This window comes from Perognathus longimembris, chromosome 17, assembly GCF_023159225.1.
Source record: "Perognathus longimembris pacificus isolate PPM17 chromosome 17, ASM2315922v1, whole genome shotgun sequence".
Taxonomy (NCBI): domain Eukaryota; kingdom Metazoa; phylum Chordata; class Mammalia; order Rodentia; family Heteromyidae; genus Perognathus; species Perognathus longimembris.
The window spans coordinates 20526316-20546061 of NC_063177.1; the positions used below are offsets into that span (position 1 = coordinate 20526316).

The window sequence follows — 19746 nt, forward strand, 5'->3', positions numbered from 1 at the left end:
CCCTTTTTAGGACTTGCTACCCTGAGTGCAGTGTAAACCAGCTGAATCCAACTTTATCTCAGCAACAAACAGGGGAGGGGAGGGGAGGGGAGGAAAGGGGAAGGGAGGGGAGGGGAAGGCAAGGGAAGGGCACTCATTATCTGACTCATATAACTGTAATCCCTCTGTATATCACCTTTACAATTTTTTTAAAAACGCACAATATGGTGGTGTTTACAAATCTTTAATAAAAAACCCCAAATATGTAATCAAGCATTTTACATAATGTATACATTCTTAATATCTGCAGATATGATAAATAACAGAAGGCAAGTATCACTATTGCAAATATTGATATTGCTTCTCTTTGGCCAGTTACCAATATCATTTTCTGAGTGTTATAACAAAAGAGACGATGTTCTTAAAATAATTGTCCCTTAATATAAACAAAGTATTTAGCAGTAATACAGTAGGCATATTCTTCAAATTGACAAAAAAAAAAAAAGTGTAATACTTTATAAGGGGTAAGGAGGGTAAGTAAGCTGCTTTCTAAGATTAAAGCCCACAGTACTGGGGACAGGGTGGGGGGAAAAGATACCCTTTCTCTAGTATATCCTAGCATAAAAAAGGGGGGGAAATGCATCTGAATTCTACTGTGACACACTATTCCTAAAGGAAACAAAGTCCTTTCCCCATATATAATAACTGTGTCCCAATTGCCAGTTTGACCCCCCCAATTCATTTTATATGAAGTCATTCAGCTTTTTATTAAGTCGATATTATCATCTCAGTGTCCAAATTTTAAAAAGACAGCATATCGTGGCTCCACTGAAGCAATATATACAGGTCAGAACTCAAAAAAGCAAAAGGATCTATTCAACACATAGCAGCTTGTGTCTAAGTATATACATATATGTGTATGTTTTCACAGTCTTAAAAATTACATTTGATATGTCCAGAAATATTTCTATGGTCTATAAATAACATTTTTTAAAAGTTCAACTAATGAAAATGCAGAAGAATGTATCAAATTAAATAAATCTTTTAAACTTTTAATACCAGACACAGAAGTAAGTAAAGCTTGAGGTTTGTGTAAAATGTATTCTGTCAGTCCCTACAAGTAGGGAAGGCTGTCTTTTAAATACGATAGGAGAGATACTCCAAAACTTTGGAAGGAATTGGCAGCTCCTGGACTTCTTGAGTGGGCATCACTCTGCGGATGGACATGCGACACAAATGCTGAAGGCTAGGGACTTGCTTTGGAGTAGCCCAAAAATACACACTTCCATCTTGTGTTCTAAACAGAAGGAAAAAAAAAATCCACAAGCTCAGTCACACAAATCCATGCATTCCAATATATCCATAGTTAAAGAAAGCATATCAGAGGGTATATGTTAGAATCAAAAACTCCACCTTCACTCTAAAAGGAACTATCCAATGATGCATTACAATGATGCATTCTATGACAGGCAGTAACAGACTTATATTTTAAAGCATAAAAGCACTTACACTAGATTTACTGACAAACTACTAGCTCCCTTGCCTGTAAGCCACCTTAACTTGATCCTTGAAGAAAAAAGATAAACATATTTACCCAGCAGCTAAAACACTGCCATCAGTAGAAAAGGCACAGCAAAGACCATTGCTCAAAGATGCAACATGCACTGGACAATCCTCACCAATCCTCCAGAACCTCACCATTCTGGAAAGGAAGTAATTTAATGAGTAGCAGTAAAACAAAACTTTCTAAAGCAAGAAATGACAACTTTTGAGGGAAAAAAATACATATCACTCCGACAGGCAATTATAGTAACCTGATTGATATCAGTTGGTAATTTTGATTAACTCCAAAGACATGACTGTCCTTCCTTTTCAGGGTCCAGCCTTTAGTAATGTTCACAACTATACGCATTCATTAACTTCTTACATTTAAAATACAAGGAGAATCTGTTTTGCTCTCTCCTAGTCACACCATCATCTCCCAAGGTCTTGTCTAGACGAAGACACATTTAAACCTGAACAGTTTTCTATATTAAATGTAAGAGCAGCCTAGGCTACACAGAAAACAAGCAAATAAACAATTCTAGCTACAAAAGTTTTATGATTTGAGTTTTTTCATTAAAGATGAAATACGATCTTGAAGATAATAATAAATGCTAGGCACTGGTGGCTCATGCTACTCAGGAGGCTGACATCTGAGGACTACAGTTCAAAGCTAGGTCTGGCAGGAAAGCTAGAAGTAGAGCTGTGAGTCAGCAAAAAAAGTTCCTAGATAGCACCCAGGCCCTGAGTTCAAGCCTTACAACCAGCACATACACTTTCACAGAGTAATAAGAAAGTCAAGAAGTAATTCATGCACTTACTTGTCATCAGCAAGGCTTGCAATATGAAGTCCATCATGACTAAAAGATACAGATCGTACCCAGCGGTCATTTGCTCCTCCAGCAAATATTGGAGTAGGTGGGGGAAACAGGTGCCTGAAGTCAAATCCAGGTTTTAACATCACTTTAAGAAGGAAAATAACCCAGGTACAAAGTACATCTGACTTTGAATGAGATTAATGGCCTTAATACAATTGAGAAGACTGAGTAGAGCTAACAAACCAAGTTAAATGTCAATACTTGGAAAGAACTATTAAGATTAAGTCCAGCCAGCTAATGGCGGTGGTTCATGCTTGTAATCCTAGCTACTCAGGAGGCTGAGATCTAAGGATTGTGGTTCAAAGCCATCCTGGGCAAGAAAGTCCATGATACTCTTATCTCCAATTAACCACCAGAACACTGGAGGTGGAGGATGGAAATATGGCTCAGTGGTAGAGTGCTTGTTTGCATGCCTGAAGCCCTGGGTTCAATTCCTCAGCACCACATAAATGGAAAAAGCAAAAAGTGGTGAAAGAAGCCAGGGACAGTGCTCAGGCCCTGAGTCCAAGCCCCAGGACTGGCAAAAACAAACAAACAAACAAAAAAACATAAAATAAATTAACAAGACAAAAAAAACCCCAAACAAAACCAGAGGTGGCACTGTGGCCCAAAGTGACAGAGTACTAGCTTCAAGCAAAAGAAAGCACTCAGGGACAGCACTCCCCACCCCACCCCCATATACCTGAAGGGATGGACCTGTATCATGAGAGCCAAATTTAATCTTTAGAATTTATATCTAAAGCTTTACATTAACTTAATTAACAGATGTTTAATTATGATCAAGTATAATTCTAGGTTTCATGTGATTCTTTTTTTTTTTGGCCAGTCTTGGGCCTTGGACTCAGGGCCTGAGCACTGTCCCTGGCTTCTTCCCGCTCAAGGCTAGCACTCTGCCACTTGAGCCACAGCGCCGCTTCTGGCCGTTTTCTGTATATGTGGTGCTGGGGAATCGAACCTAGGGCCTCCTGTATCCGAGGCAGGCACTCTTGCCACTAGGCTATATCCCCAGCCCTCATGTGATTCTTAAAGGCTATGTAGTGAATCCAGTGATAGTTCAGATAAAATAATTCATGCTATACCCACCCAAGTTCCATCAGAATGTCCCCGTTATGTGGGTCCCAGATATAAACGCGAGTATCATAAGATGCAGTAGCCAGTAATGCTCCATCAGGAGAAAAGTCACAAGCTACCACATCATGGTGATGTCCTTCTAGTTTTCGTATCATGGTATATTTATCCATATTCCAAAGGAAAACCTGCAATAAAAAGGTAAATGTTATAGCTTTATTCAGACTCACAGAGGATCAAATGGTACATTTAAACTACATTGATAATTAAGATTAAATTAAATTAAACAAATTATGAGTTGTTTAAATTAAACACTGTAAATTATGAGTAATTTAAAAAATATGCTCAGTGTCATAGATTAAATCAGTCTTTAAGTTAATTAAAGCAGACATGCAAATTCTACTTCAAAAATGTTTCTGTTAAATGTTAATTTTAAAAGGCCTAAATGTAAAGGCAATGCAATTTAACCACAAAGTTATACTGAAATCCATTTATTCAAAAACGAATTAACTAAGAAATACAGAAATAAATAGGGTTAAGTACTACAAACCCCTTTCTCTTTTTTCCAGCAACTACCAAATTAAAAAAATATATATACAGACAGAAAATGTAAGGTTAACAAATTGTTACTCCATTGGCATCTCCTTTGAGATAATCACTTGTTTACAATACGCTTGGATCACCAACGTGAGCCTAGGAAGAGAAACAGATACTGCAAGCAAAGAGAATTTTCACAGCCAAATGAAATTACTTTGGCAAATAAGGACGTTAAGCCACATTATAATATGAAAACGCTATTTTATTAATATAATTACATTTCTGTGAACAAAGAAATTTACCACTTTTCCCCAAACTGACTACAATCATTAGTCCATTTCAATACAAAACAGTTAAATTACTTAATATGTTCATATACAGTTTCAGAATCGAAACATCAGTAGTCAGACTGTGCAGAATAGCTCTAAGTAGCTTCAGGCTGGTTATTAAATGTAAACTTGGAGATTTAGAACAATCATAATAGGAAAATTACTCCTCTCGGAGTAAACAATCCTTTTTGCTATTTTTTTCTGCACAGACAAAACATTTCCAAAGGAAAACAAGTATAAACTTTAAATTGAAGCAGATTTAAGGTATTTCTAGCATCTTAAAGAACTAAAAAAAAAAAAAAATAGCACAGAGAAACCATCTGAAAACCAGTAACTTTAGACTAAAGTGGTTTCTTTCACTTGTCAGACTCTCAATTCCATCCACTGGAATATCAATTTACTTGGAGTCAATGATTTTACTATGGGGGAAACTATTTTTAAAAAGAAAAAAAAAGAAAGAAAGAAAAGCAGAAAGTGGACATCGACCAGCACCTGTGTACGTACAGTACACCTTGCAGCCGAATGCAAGGTTACTTCATCCTATGGTAAAGGTCGCCCCCAGCCCGGTAGCCAGAGATGCCACTCTTTCTGCCCAGCTAACACCATTGTGCGCCTGTGTGCGAGTGGTGCCAGCATAACCTCAATCACACCAATATTGCTGCCACCACCTGTGACAGGGAAAGCAAGAAGCATATGGAAAACACACAGCCTAAAATAACAATGTCAACATCTAGCTTTGTTCTTCTTATAATTTTTAAATAAACTGATTATTCTGTTCTAAAGTTCCAACATTTACAACAAAATGCATTTAAACTAGCCTCCGCCCCCTCCCCATTAACTCAAAGTATATGGTGATCACCATATGTATTTGGACCATAAAAACATGAAACTACTAAGATTCTTTAGTCAACACTAAAAGCTAGAAAACAACTATAACAGTACATTGTAAGCATAACCCTCTTAAGAGCCACTTTCAAGTGTCTAGGTATGCTATAGAAAACAGACAATACCAAATTTCATATAACATTACTCTAGAACATATATGAATGCTACTTTCATTATGTTTTTATGTCTTTTCAGCTAAATGATCAGGAGAAGCTAGGAATCAAAATTCAAAAGCAGCAAACTGGATTTAAAAAATACCCAAAAACCCAAGAAGAAAATTAACAAAGGAATATCTTAACATATTCACTAGATCTCTTGTACAACACACATAAGACTTTCTAGATCTTACAAAAAGTAAACTTGACATATCCCTCAATTTACAAATATTATCTTTACAAGTAATTTAACTTCTCACGTATCAACAACTACATTTAATTTCCTACATGCAAATTATACCCTACCATGAAATAAAAATTTAAGATATTCATGACACCGAGCAGACTAGTAACTTAAGATTTAAAATGATTATACACACATTATTATAATGCAATCCACAACAAATGTACAAGAACTTTGACACATACTGCTTTACTGGCTCCCACTGAACACAGCATAGAAGAGTCAGGAGAAAATGCACAGCTGCACACCCAGTTCTGATGTCCCCTCAACACTTTCATCATGTTTCCTAAGAGAAAAGGAGTACTGAGTCAACTTTAGATGCATTTTAAATGACAAACCTTTAAAAACAGCAGTAAAACAGGATCTTAGAGCTAAAAAACATTGTATCTGTAACAAAGTTGGCAATATATACCAGGTTTTTTTCTTTTTCTTTTTTTGTGACTGTCCTTAGGGCTTGAACTCAGGGCTTAGGTGCTGACCTTAAGCAAGGCTCATAGAGATACAGTCTCAAGGACTTTCCTACCCCGACTACCTTTGAACCGTGATCTTCAGATCTCAGCCTCCTGAGACACTGGGATTACAGGCATGAGTGACCAGCACCTCGCTCGAGCTTATTATTAATATAATATTGCCAGTCCTGAGGCTTTTGAGCTCAGGGCCTGGCACTGTCCCTGAGCTTATTTTCTCAAGGCTAGCACTCTACAACTTCAGCCACAGCACCACTTCCTGCCTTTTCTGTTTATGTGGTATGAAGAATTGAACCCAGGGCTTCATGCATGCTAGACAAGCATTCGCTCTACCACTAAGCCACATTACCAGCCCTCTAGACACTTATTTTTGTAAATAAAATTTTACTATAAAACACAGCCAAGCCCATTTATTTATGTTGTACTACTCTGGCAGAGACAGCATACTGTACAAATATAACCAACTATTTAACATCTTTCCCTTTATCAAATGCCTGTGGCTCCTCAAGAAATAATTTAGTTCAGTTTTCTTATTCTACAAACAAGGAACTGATTGATGCTGGGTCCTGCTTCTCAGGAGCTATGCGTAGCTACTCAGGAGACTGAGTTCTGAGGATCACGGTTCAAACCCAACCCAGGCAGGAAACTCTGTGAGACTATCTCCAATTAACCACAAAAAAACCCACAAAAGTGGCACTGTGGCTCAAGTGGTAGAGGGCTAGCCTTGAGCTGAAGAGCTCAGGGACAGCGCCCAGGCCCAGAGTTCAAGCCCCATGACTGACCACTCCCCACCCCACCCCCAAAATACCCAACAACAAAGGAACTGGAAGATGGGGGGAAAAAAAAATAAACCAATTTGAACATCCCACAGTTGGATGTAGAGACTATATCTCAAATAGAGGAGTACTTGCCTAGCATGAGTGAGGTCGAGATTAATCCCTAGTATGAAAGGCCTAAAAATCTTCAAACTATTTTCTCACCCTTCTGATATATTTTTTTGGTGTGTGTGTTGGCATAGATGCTTGAACTCAGGGTCTTGCTTGCTTCCAACTCCTGCTCTACAGACTGACCCATACCTCCAGCCTGGGTTTTTGTAGCTTAATTGGGAGATGGAATCTCAGACTTTTCTGGCCAGGCTGACACTGAACTGGAATCCTTAAATCTCAGCCTCCTGAGTAGCTACAATTGCAAGCATGAGCCACTTCACCTAGTTTAGCCAATGCTTATTCGAATTTACTTAAATTCTGATATGCAAATACTAGTACAAATTTTATTAGTTTACTAAATTTGTTGCTTCAACATGTACTTAAACTTATCACCAAGGAAATTAATAACTCTCCTTAAGATAAAGTGAAATAAACTAACACTAACAGAGATGAGTTATGTACAACCCTAAAAGAGAACTGGAATTTGTTCACAAATAAGATACAAATCTGTATGGTTAATTTCTTAATAATAGACTGTTCATTCAGTTACTTCCTAGCTTCTATTCTGACTACATTTATGTTTATGGACTGGCACTGAACCCTGACCCTCAGATCTCAGCCTCCAGAGTAGCTAGGATTACAGGCATGAGCCACCGGCTCCTGGCTCTATTTTTGTTTTTTGAGATAAAGTAAGTATATGTAGCCCAAGCTGGCCTTGAACTTGTGACTCTCTTGCCACATTCTCCTTAAGACTGGAATCACTAGCATCACATCCAGGCTACAAGTCATTTTAAAATTGAATCTCCATACTTTTCAGTAGTAATATTAAGAGGCAAATCCCTTTTCACAGTTCAGAATAAAGACATACCATCATCTTTCAGGTCCCAAACTCGGAGAGTTTTGTCTCTTGAAGCTGATACTAGAATCAAGCTTCCATCTGGAGCAAAAGTTAAGTCTCTGACCACTTCAGTATGATCCACCAAATTAAGGAGGAGTTTTCCTAAAAATGGGAAAATATGGAGGAGGACAACATTAATATATAATAATTTTAACCAAAAATGACTTAGGAAAAGCAAAATTGCGCCTTGTTTTTTGGCCAGTCCTGGGGCTTGATCTCAGGGCCTGAGCACTGTCCCTGGCTTCCCCCCCCCCAATTTCTTTATTGTCAAAGTGATGTACAGAGGGGTTACAGTTTCATATGTAAGGCACTGAGCACATTTCTTACCTAACTTGTTACCTCCTCCCCCGTTTGTTTTGTTTTGTTTTTGCTCAAGGCTAGCACTCTACCTCTTGATTCACAGTGCCACCTCCAGCATTTTTCTGCTTAAGTGGTGCCCAAAGGCTTAATGCATACTAGGCAAGCACTCTATTGCTAAGCCACATTCCCAGCTCTGTTACCTACTTTTTCTACATCTTTTACCATATAATTTTTTTTAAATGTCAAAAAAATTTCCTTGGCCTTGAATTACTCGTGGACTGTCAAACCCCAGAGATACAGATTATCTCATAATTTAAAATATATATATTCATCTCTTACTGTTAAGAGTTTTGTTCAAAGATGGGCGCTGGTGGATCACCCTGTAATCCTAGCTACACTCAGGAGGCTGAGATCTGAGGATCATAACTCAAAGCCAGCCCAGGCAAGAAAGTCTGTGAGACTCTTATCTCAAATTAACCACCAGGAAACTGGAAGTGGAGAATGTGAAGATCTGGCTCAAAGTGCTAAAGCACTAGCCTTGAGCAAAAGAGCTCACAACAGCACTCAGGCCTGGGTTTGACTCCACAGTACCACATAAACAGAAAAAGGCAAGCACACTACCACTAAGCTACATTCCCAGCCACAGTAGGCAAGTACTGTCAATGAGCTTTATCCGTTGCCCTTGAGATCTTCCTCCTGCCCAAGGATCAAACATTCATCCACTTAAAAAAATTTTTTTAAAATGGAATTGCCCAACAAATTAACTTTTCAACTTACCTAGTTAGATGTTAGTCACTAAAACCATCTTAAGATTAATGATTGTTTAAAAACAAACCGATTTACCTCAAAAGCCTCCAAGCTATCATTGAAAAAGTATGTAAGAGGCTATGAGTCATAAACTAAACTACCAGTTTATAACACATAATCATTAACTAAAATACTACCTAGACATGTCCTCATATTAAAAGTACTGTGAACTTTATATAGCTTTTCTAAAATTAAAGTGTATGTGAGCTAAAGATAGTATTAAGGCTATAAGATATATACTCATAATTCCAATGATTGCTTTTCAATGCATTAAAGATCTCAACTCACTTTAGTGCCTATGAACAGGTTTCATTAAAAAAAAATCAGTTTGCTTTAAAAATTAAGTCCATACCTGTATATACATCCCAGATTTTGATTCGGCCATTGTTCAATCCTGTGGCTAGGAGAAGCTGATCTTGTCCAAACCGAAATCGATGCCATTCTATATTTACACAGCGACTCTGTTTTTCTGGAACTGAAGACCCAAAAGCAAGACTCCAAACTATGTCTCCACAGTCTATAGTATGTTCACGAGGCTTATTTTTCTGACCACCATCACTGTTTTGTCTTGACAATCTTAAACTGCTTGAGTTAGTAACATTCTTGGTGCCATGCAAGAGACTAAAGGGAAAATGATTAAAAGTGAATTTTCTTCCATATTCTTGTAGATACTGTGTTTGTTAAAATAACGTCAACACAATTTTAATGATTCTGAATAAAGAAACAGTACAGACAGAAGGGAAAGCTGCAATTTGAACTAGGCAGAAAGTACTAAATAAATTTAGGTGAGTAATACAAATTCTCAGTAGTTAAGATAAAATTTAATAATTAAAAACCTCCAATAATGTCAGAAAATTAACTTTTATTGTCCAAGAAAAATTGTACTCATTAACTGACTTATGCAATGATAAACTCCTCGGTATATCATCATCACCATCATCAAAACAATAGAGCCAAGTCAGTCATCTGTGGCTCACGCCTGTAGTCCTAGATACACAGGAAGTTGAGATTTTGAAAACCTCTGTTCAGAACTGGCCCTGAGATTCTTACCTCCAATTAACCACCAAAAAGTCAGAAGTGGAGCTCTGGCTCAAGAGGTAGGGTGCTAGCCTCGAGGAAAAAACAAAAACCTCAGGGGGGCTGGGAATGTGGCTTAGTGGTAGAGTGCTTGCCTAACATGGAGCCCTGGGTTCAATTCCTCAGCACCACATAAACAGAAAAGTCCACAAGTGGCGCTGTGGCTCAAGTGATAGAGTACTGGTCTTGAGCAAAAGCAGTGCCCAGGCCCAAGTTCAAGCCTCAGGACTGGCAAAAAAACAAAACAAGGACCAACCAACCCACCCTCACTCAAGGACAGCAAGCACCAAAGCTCTGAGTTCAAGCCCCAACTCCAGGCTGGCAGACACACACATGTGCGTACTATCTGTCACACCACGCACTGGTGGCTCAAGCCTGTAATCCTACTCTAGGGAGGCTGAGAGCTGAGGATCATGGTTCAAAGCCAGCTCAGGCAGGAAAGTCTGTGAGCCTCTCATCTCCATTAACCACTAAAAAACAGAATAAGAGCTTATATCTCAAGTAGCAGAGTGCCAGCCTTAAGCAAAAAAGCTAAGAAACAGTGTGTAGAACTTGAGTTCAAGTTCCTGAACTGGTATACACACACAAAGGCAACAATGAAACACCCAAACACCAATTACCACAATCCGTTTCCCCACACATTTTAGACCTACATGAATATAACTATGAAGGTCTACTAGACAACAAAAGCTGGACAATTATAGACAGACTTACAAGTTCTTAAGGCACTGGGACCAGGGAACAAGCTTTACTGTACGATAGCCTTGTGACCATGCAAAGTATGAGCCATCTGGAGCAAAAGCAACAGTCCAATTTTCACGACCACATTTCTTGTCAAAAGGAGCTGCTGGAGCTAAAAGTTCACCTATGGTACGCAATCTCACTAAAAGGAAAAAACAAACAATGTCATATATAACAACAAAGAATGAGACTGATTCCATATTACTTCATGATTCACTGGTTTTCTTTTTTCTTCTTTCTTTTCATTGTGCTGGTACCAGAGCTTGAACTCAAGGCGCTACTCTCTCACTTGGTTTTTCTATTCAAGACTGGCACTCTACCACTTGAGCCATGCTTCTGGTTCCAGCTTTTCAGTGGCTCTCATGAATGTCTGCCTAGGTTGCCTTCAATCCTCAGATCTGAGACTCTTCACTTCTGCTTTGGCAGTACTAAGGATTAAACTCAGGGCTTTGTGCCTCTACTACCTGAGCTATGCCTCTAAGTCTTCACTTTTTCTTTTGGAGTGTGAGTAGGTGGGCAGATCTGGCTGGGGGTGGAGCTACATAAGGCCCTCAGGAAATCCATTTGGTACTATTCATGCTTCTTGTCTGAATATAGGCCTGTCTGCCTGTGATCATAATTTTGCATGACCTGAGAATGTCATAAATATCCAAATAGTCCTTGGTAGAAAAAAAGGTTGCTCACCTCTAGTGAAAGTATTCAGTATGAAAGTCCTCTTAATGTAACTATTTTCATGTATTGGTTAAGATATTTTCCTAGCCAGGGACTGGTGGCTCACACCTATAATCCTAGCTACTCAAGAGGCTGACATCTGAGGATCAAGGTTCAAAGCTAGTCTGGGTAAGAAAATTCATAGTATCTCCAATTAGCTACTAAAAAAGCCAGAAGTAAAGCTATGGCTTAAGTGGTAGAGCACTAGCTCAAGGACAGTGCCTAGGCCCTCAGTTCAAGTCCCAGGACTGGCGCGCGTGCACACACGCACACACACAGATTTTCCTATGCATGGTTTTTGGAGTTTATTTTTAAAGGAAGTTTCAAGAAAACCACATGTGATGGGGAGGCAGGAGGATGGGGAGTTAAGGCCAGAATACACTCGTTAGAGCAAGAATCTGTTTCTGAAAAAAAAACATGTTCACACACACACACACACTTCCAGAATGTACTCTCAGTAGCAACTGCAGCCAGAATGTATATTCCATCCATAGCTAGTATACCAAATGCCATGACAGGTGCTCAGTATTTACTGGCCACAGCTCATGTACACATTCCGTTCTTAAATGATTTAATTATGTTTCTTGCTCTATTTTCAACATACTAACAGATGAGTATAGCTCTGAAAAAGATACAAAAACTCTGATACCTAGTTCTCTATGACATTCCTAAGTAAAAACTATTTTTGTACAGACATAATTATCAAATTACTTTTTAATGACATAAAAACTTCCTCCCACCCCCTCAGTCCTGATTCCAATGAGAGAATAAACCTAATAATCCTGTTTTATATCACACATACATATATAGAAGGCAACCATGATATCAGCAACCGATTTTTTTTTTTGGGGGGGGGGGGCAGGCTAAACTATTTCTAGTCACTCATCAGATCACAGAAGTCTACTCCCAGCTTAATTTCATCATACTTTCCTGGATAAATTTCACTTAGTAATGGCTTTCATCAAAGTGGTTGGTACTCCTCCATATTTATCAACAACATTAATTTTACTATCAGTCACATGATTTTCTCAAGATAGAATTCACAAACTAGTGAAACATATGATTGCAGGATAATTTTTAAATACACAAATGACTTCAGAAAGAGTATGCTGTTCCAGGTTTCTTTATACTTTTCCAAGCTCAGTCTTATACATGGTTATTTCACTAGAACTTTTTTTTTTTTTTTTTGTGCTGGTCCTGCAAACCGAACTCAGGGCCTGGGGTTCCTGAGCCTTTGTGCTCAAGGCTAGAACTCTACCACTTGAGCCACAGCTCCACTTGCAGAATTATATAGGCCATCAGCCACCGGGCACCCAGCTACAAGGGCTCTTTCTAATACCAGACCCTCTGAATTTGCAGCCTTTCTATAAATTTTTCTTTTCTTCATACCAGGATTTCTTTTTTTGTTTCCTATTGTGGGGTTTTAACTCAGAGCCTGAGCTTTTTTTGCTCAGGGCTAACACTATTACCACTTTGAGCCATAGTGCCACTTCTGCTTTTTTTTGGTGGTTAATTGGATAATGAGTCTCAGACTTTCTTGCCTAGGTTGGCTTTAAACCATTATCCAAAGGTCTCAGCCTCCTGAGAAGGTAGGATTATGATTGTGAGCCCCCAGAGCCTGGCCAAACTGAGCTTTCTGGTAGACCTAACCAGTCCACACCTTAAGGAGAAAAAAAAGCAAAGAGAGATAAGAGATGCAAGTTTCAACAATTAACTGGGGGGAGGGGGGTAAGTTGGAAGAAAACATTATCTTTAAAAGACAAAGCCCCTATCTAGTCTAGTTAGCCAAAGAGGAAAAAAACATACTAAATTTCTCACACCTGGCTTAGTGGTAGAGTGCTTGCCTAGCATGCATGAAGCCTGGGTTCGATTCCTCACTGCCACAAACACAAGTGGGTTGGAGGCATGGCTCAGGCAGTGGTAGAGCACCAGCCTAAGCTCCACAATGGACACTTAAATAAGCATATTAAATCATAACTCCCTTATACAATCTTTTGAAGTTCAGGAAAAAAAAGCAAGAGGGGGAGTGATTTAATGACTTGTGTAAGTGAAAGGCCTCCTGCCTTGGGAAATGGATCCCATGACAGTATCAGCTCCATAGTTAAGGCATGAGTCACCAATGAACCAAACCAAATCCAGCTCCTTCACATTCTTTCACACAACTTCATACATAACCAGAAAGGTAGGAACTGTGTCAGTGCTTTGTGAAAGAGTGTAGTAGTTCAAGGCAGTTAAATCTTTTTATAAAGAATTATTTACTCATACATGGAATCTAGACTCTACTTCAGTAAGTACTTGGGAAGCCAAATTCTGCAAGGCTATAATTAATGCTGAGAAAAAGGGAAAAAGTCCTTACTCATAGATACAGTTTCACAAAGTAACAAATGTTTAACTTTGTGTCCAAATGGTACTTCAAAAACAAAGAAACAAAACACTGGGGTTAAAAAAGCTTAGAAAAGGCCAAAGGTACAGATATTTGGCCTCAACTAGTAATCTTTTGCCTTATACTATACCCAGGAAGTAAAGGACATCAAATGCAAAAAAAAGTTTTATCTTTTTAAAATTATGCTTGGTGGATGGTTTACCTTAGGCAGGTATGCTAAGAAGCTCTATCACCCCATAAAAAAGATGGGTTTATCACAATGAAAGTACAAAACAAATGAAAGGCAGATTTACCATAAGTAGTCAAGGAGAAATTTCAAACTTCATGGGATTAATATGCATTTGAACTTTAAGGCTTAGAGGCAGAGTGCTTGCCTAGCATGCATGAAGCCCTGGGTTCAATTCCTCAGTATCATAATCAGAAAAGGCCGGAGCTGGTGCTGTGGTTCAAGTGGTAAAGTGCTAGCCTTGAGCAAAAAAGAAGCCAGAAACAATGCTCAGGCCCTGAGTCCAAGCCCCAGGACTGGCAAAAAATAAATAAATAAAATATGAAAACAGCCCAAATGCTCCAATAGATGAGTGGATCCAAAAAATGGAATTTTACATAGCCATTAGAAAGAATAAAACAATGTCATTTGCAAGGAAATGTATGGAACTAGAACAAATCATCTTAAGTGAGGTAAGCCAAGCTCAGACAAACAGCAACCCAAAGGGCTCAGTTCTCTCTGATATACAATGCAGTGGGATATTAAGAATTATACAGGATTCTAGATACATACACAGTAAGACCAAAAGAGGATATTCTTAGGAAACACAAAGGTGTAATGCCAAAGTGCCTCTTCCTATTTATATAAAATATACGTACTGAAACCAATTTTTAATGATTGTCTTCTTTACCTTATGTATGGTGTATTCATGTGTATATCTTTGAGAAGGTCGGTGGGAGGGCACAGAACTCCAAGGAAAAAGGATAAGAAAGTGCAGCAGTGGAGCTCACTGGACATTGATGAAAGTGAACTACACAACTCATGGGTGGAGACAGGAGGGAGGGACTGGGAGAGAAGAAGACACTGTATGAAAGGAAATGTATTCATTACCTGACTCATGTAATTGTAATCCCTCTATATATCACCTCTATAATAACAATGAAGTAAATAATCATACATTCAAACTTATCTTTAAAGGAACAAAAGTCTATAAATGCTATAAAATGCTATAATAGCTATTCCTTGGATTTGGAAATTTACCTGCCTACAAGACAAGTCATTTTGTCAACTTCTAAAAACACCAGGTCCGGGCTGGGAATATGGCCTAGTGGCAAGAGTGCTTGCCTCGTATAGGTGAGGCCCTGGGTTCGATTCCTCAGCACCACATATACAGAAAATGGCCAGAAGTGGCGCTGTGGCTCAAGTGGCAGAGTGCTAGCCTTGAGCAAAAAAGAAGCCAGGGACAGTGTGCTCAGGCCCTGAGTTCACGGCCCAGGACTGGCCAAAAAATATAAATAAATAAATAAAAACACCAGCTTCATGTATTTGGCGAAAGAAGCAAACACTGACTTGAAGGCAAGACTCCCTGCTCAGTGTCCTCTGCCAACTTTTACTTAACCCAGTCTAGTGACATCAGCGTAAACCAAGCATGTCAAAGCACTGCACCAACAAAGTTTTGGAGGACTTAATTACAATTACTGTAAGGTGTTTTAAACAGAGTCCCTGGGCAGATCTGGACCATAATAACCTGGAACCTCCATCGCCCACCCTTTCTTTGGGCGTGGTGCGTGGCAGGGCTGGCCACCAGACGGGTTAAGAGAAACTCTTTCCAGACTTCGCTCTTTGGTACTAGGGCCTTCTACCACTCCACCCAACCACCCGCTCCTCCCATACGTATTGCAAAGATCATGCTAAAAACCTCTGGCTTTCTCTTAAGGTCATTATCTTTTTGTCGTTGTCCAAATACTGAGTTTTCCAGGCGCTCTCGAGAAGAGGTTGACATAAAGGAGAAGCCTAGGCTTCGAATTGCAGATCAGAACACATGCCTACTACCGCCCCCTCCCCCGCCCCTCCATCATAAACTTAAAAACGTCCCGTCCCTAAGGCAGGTCAGTGAACCTGGGTGAGTAACCAACCCTGCGGGGACATCCAACCCCCAAACCCCGAGAAAGGAGCTCCAGGAAACCCCACGATAAAGGACGTGCGCCGGTCACGGTGGAAAACCCCGGGGGGCCGAAGGGTGGGGTGGGGAGGGGAGCGAGGCTGGGTCTGGGTGGGCCACCTTGGTCCGCACGCGCCCAGGTCCCGCACGACGCTCCCCGGGCGCCCAGCGCGCCGCACACGCGACTGCTTCCACGCGGGTCCCGTCCCCGGCTTAGCTGAGGCCCACCGCGAGGCCCCCAACTCTGGGACGCTTCCTCCCAACACCACGCCGCCTCCGGGGACCCCCCCCCGCGCGCCCTCCCGCCGCCCCATTCTCCTCACCGATATCTTTCTCGTTGACCCTCGAGGGAAAGCTGGCCATCTATGGGGCACCGTCTGATTCCGGAGACGCGACGAGGACGCAACGACTGAGAAGGGGAAAGGCGGGCGCTGAGGGGCGTGACCCGAGCTCGAGCCCTCCGGGACTCGGGGACGGAGGGGAGGGGTGGGGCGGCCCTTTCGGCTTCTGCTGGATGCCCCGGGAAAGCTCCGGAAGGTCACGGACCGAACCAGAGAGCCAAACCCAGACAAAAGACCGGGGTTCGCGGCGTCCCGCCCAAGGACCAGAACAACGCTCCAACACCGCCGACAGCCAGCGAGACACTGAGACAAGATGGCGGGTGGCGCGAAGGATAGCTGAGAGCTGGGGGCGTGGCCGGCGACGTCAGGGCCTGTGGCCCCGCCCCTGGACGCACGGGACGTGCGGGCTTTGCCCAAAGCAGGGGGCGTTGGCGGAGATGGAAGCGCTTGGGGCGGGAGGAGCCGTTCGACGGCTGAGGAGCGACCTCCAGCCTGGCTGAGTACGCTCAACCAGCCCTTCGCAAGTCGACGGGTCCGTGTAAAGGACCGGCTGGGAATTGCATAATACAGATTAGACCACAGTTTAAAGTGTGCGTGGGATTTAAACTAACTGAACCGAAAAGGAAGAAGAAAAGATTTGCGATTTTGAACTCGACCTGGCCACTTCTCTAGCCACCGTGTGCTGGGGAGCTGGAGATCACAAGGATGAGAGAGATGGGATGATGAGAGTTAGTATCCTTGGGCACCACGCGTCCAGGACCAGCTGGATCTTGGAAGGGCAGAGATGATCTGGAATGATCATACCCCGCGGAGGCACCTCCCTGGGCTGCTCTTGTCCTGACTGGTCCCTGCAACCAGGCCTGGTCAGAGCTGGTGGTGTGCGGATCCCAAGGTCAGATCAAGACCTGCTCTACAGGACGCCTAGGCCTCCTCACTCATCAGAGCTGTTGTGTCCATGCCTGTCACTGACCTGATAGGTTCTCATTTGCAGATAAGGTGTTTGGCTTTTTAATAGCCTTCGTGGGGATTCTACTCCTCATTCCAAAGGAGAGTTTATAAAGCTGGAATTTTCAAATTTGGGGCAGGTAGCTCACTGGAGAGGCTGCATAGCTCGTCTTGAAAGATCTCCAAAGACAACACTTCATCCAAACCTAACAAGTAATATAATTCTCTGAAGCCCAAAGGGCAACAATCTAGTTCTCTGAAGTTTCAGATAAAGCACTAAATAAGTTGTATATGGGGAAGGAATCCTACAGGACCTTGTTTCTGAACCTACATCTTGATGAGAGAAGGCATTGATTATCATCTCCCTTAACTGAAGGGAGGTGATGTTTACTTAAAGCAGCAACCTACCACAAATAAGAGGAAAATATTAATGAATTGTACAACAGGGGTTTGGTGCCCTACTAACCACCATCATCAACAACAACACACAGACACACACCAAACAAATATAATGACAAATATTTTATTGTTGTTCCCTATACTTGTTGAATCTCAAAAGATGAAAAATATTGCCAGTTTTGAGTCTGTACTGCCCAAGACAAACAAGGTTAACGGGCTGAGAAGCAGGTGTAGTTGAGTCTTGTTTTTGTTTTTTGCTTTTTGGACCTCTTCTGTTGTTACAATAGCTCCTCCAGGCTAAACCTAAGATTTCATCTAAAATTATCCAGGGTCTAAACTCTGGCTCTAAAGTTTCAAATTAGGAGACTTGTGATGATAAGTCTGAGATTTTAGATTTAAAGATTATGGAGGTGTGTGTGTGTGTGTGTGTGTGTGTGTGTGTAAGAGAGAGACAGAGGCAGACAGAAAAACAGACACAGAGAGACAGAGAGCTTATTTGCTCAAGGCTAATGCTCTACCTCTTGAGCCACAGCTCCACATCTTGTTTGCTTTGGTGCTTAATTGAGATGAAAGTCTCATGTACTTTCCTACCAAGGCTGGATTCAAACCAAGACCCTCACGTCTTAGCCTCTTGAGTAGCTAGGATTACAGGTATGGGCCACTGTGCCTGGCTATTTTATTATCTTCAAGTAGTTGTGCCAAGGGGTTTAAATTCAACCTGTCAGTTTATTGATCAATGTCGCCCCTTCTATCATTCTCCCTCATCTGTCCCAACCCCACCCACAGGAAAATTCTGTTGGCCTTGGTAGAGTTGCTGGGAATCAACTAGCAGCAGTGCAAGTGCCATATTTTATCCCACCTTTTTCTTTTCTTTATTATTATTATTATTTTTTTTTTTTTGGCTAGTTCTGGGGCTTGAACTCGGGGCCTGGGCATTGTCCCTGAGCTTCTTTTGCTCAAGGCTAGCACTCTACCATTTGAGCCACAATGCCACTTCTAGCTTTTCTGTGTATGTGGTACTGAGAAACCAAACCCAGGGCTTCATGCATGCTAGGCAAGCACTGTACCACGAAGCCACATTCCCAGTCTTATCCCATCTTCCTTTTTTTTTTTTTTTTACATTTTATCCTGATTTCGATTTTTTTGTGTATGTAATATTTCAATAGTTTTGAAGGAACAGAACATGAGAATTAGGTCCTAGGTCCTCAGAAACATATAATTTGATCTTCATTTACAAATCTACCCAAAAGGGCTCACAGTGTACCATGGAGGGCTTCTAGATGTTTCTGCATTTCTGTCTAGGCAGCCTGCTCTTGGCAGCTTACAGGAAATTATATCCAAATGAGTAAGCTGGAGTCATGTGTTTGGTAGGATTTCCTCTGTCTGCTGGTGAGTTAACACAGCTCTATCTCTGTCTTCTCCATTCCCTCAAACTGTACAATTGCTCACCAGCTGCCTTTAGCTTAGTTCTCTACTTTCAGGAGGAATCTTGGTAGACTGGAATATTCCACGCTATGTTGGTGATTTTCCTGGTATCAACCATTTCCCTCTTCCTCTGATAAGACTTTTACATTTTTGTTTTTCTGAATTTTTCTGCCCTGTAACCATTGGATAGAGATAAGGTAAGGAAAGAATCCTTTTTCAACTGCTTGAAAATCAAGGATTTATCTGACTTGAGGCCATAATGGATGTAAGCCTATAAAAACTAATTGTGTGACCTTGCTTGTTAGTTTCACATGGCAAAATAAATGGGGCACTTAGGAGTTCCTTTTTTGTGATTGATTTGTCTCCTCCTCCTCTTCTTCCTGCTCTCCTTCCTGTGTTGCTGGAGTTTGAACCCAGGGTCCTCTGCTTGCTAGGTAGAGTGCTTGCTAGTTAGGTACTCTACTACTTGACCCATGACCCCCCCCCACATACCCTTTTGTGCTTTCATTGTTTTTCAAATAAGGATCCTCCTACTTACAGCTTCTACTATAATTGGGATGAT

General features: G+C 41.0%; 1 protein-coding gene across 1 annotated transcript; it reads right to left on the reverse strand.

Moving 5' to 3' along the window:
• Nucleotides 1-207: 207 nt before the first annotated feature.
• Nucleotides 208-16722, reverse strand: Wsb1 (WD repeat and SOCS box containing 1). The gene is made up of 9 exons (XM_048365610.1): nt 16398-16722; nt 10807-10975; nt 9368-9636; nt 7879-8010; nt 5803-5903; nt 3483-3655; nt 2343-2456; nt 1574-1681; nt 208-1276 (listed from the first exon to the last, which is right to left on the reverse strand). The coding sequence occupies exons 1-9, from the start codon at nt 16435-16437 to the stop codon at nt 1117-1119; spliced, it is 1266 nt and encodes a 421-aa protein (XP_048221567.1). The 5' UTR covers nt 16438-16722; the 3' UTR covers nt 208-1116.
• Nucleotides 16723-19746: the final 3024 nt, after the last annotated feature.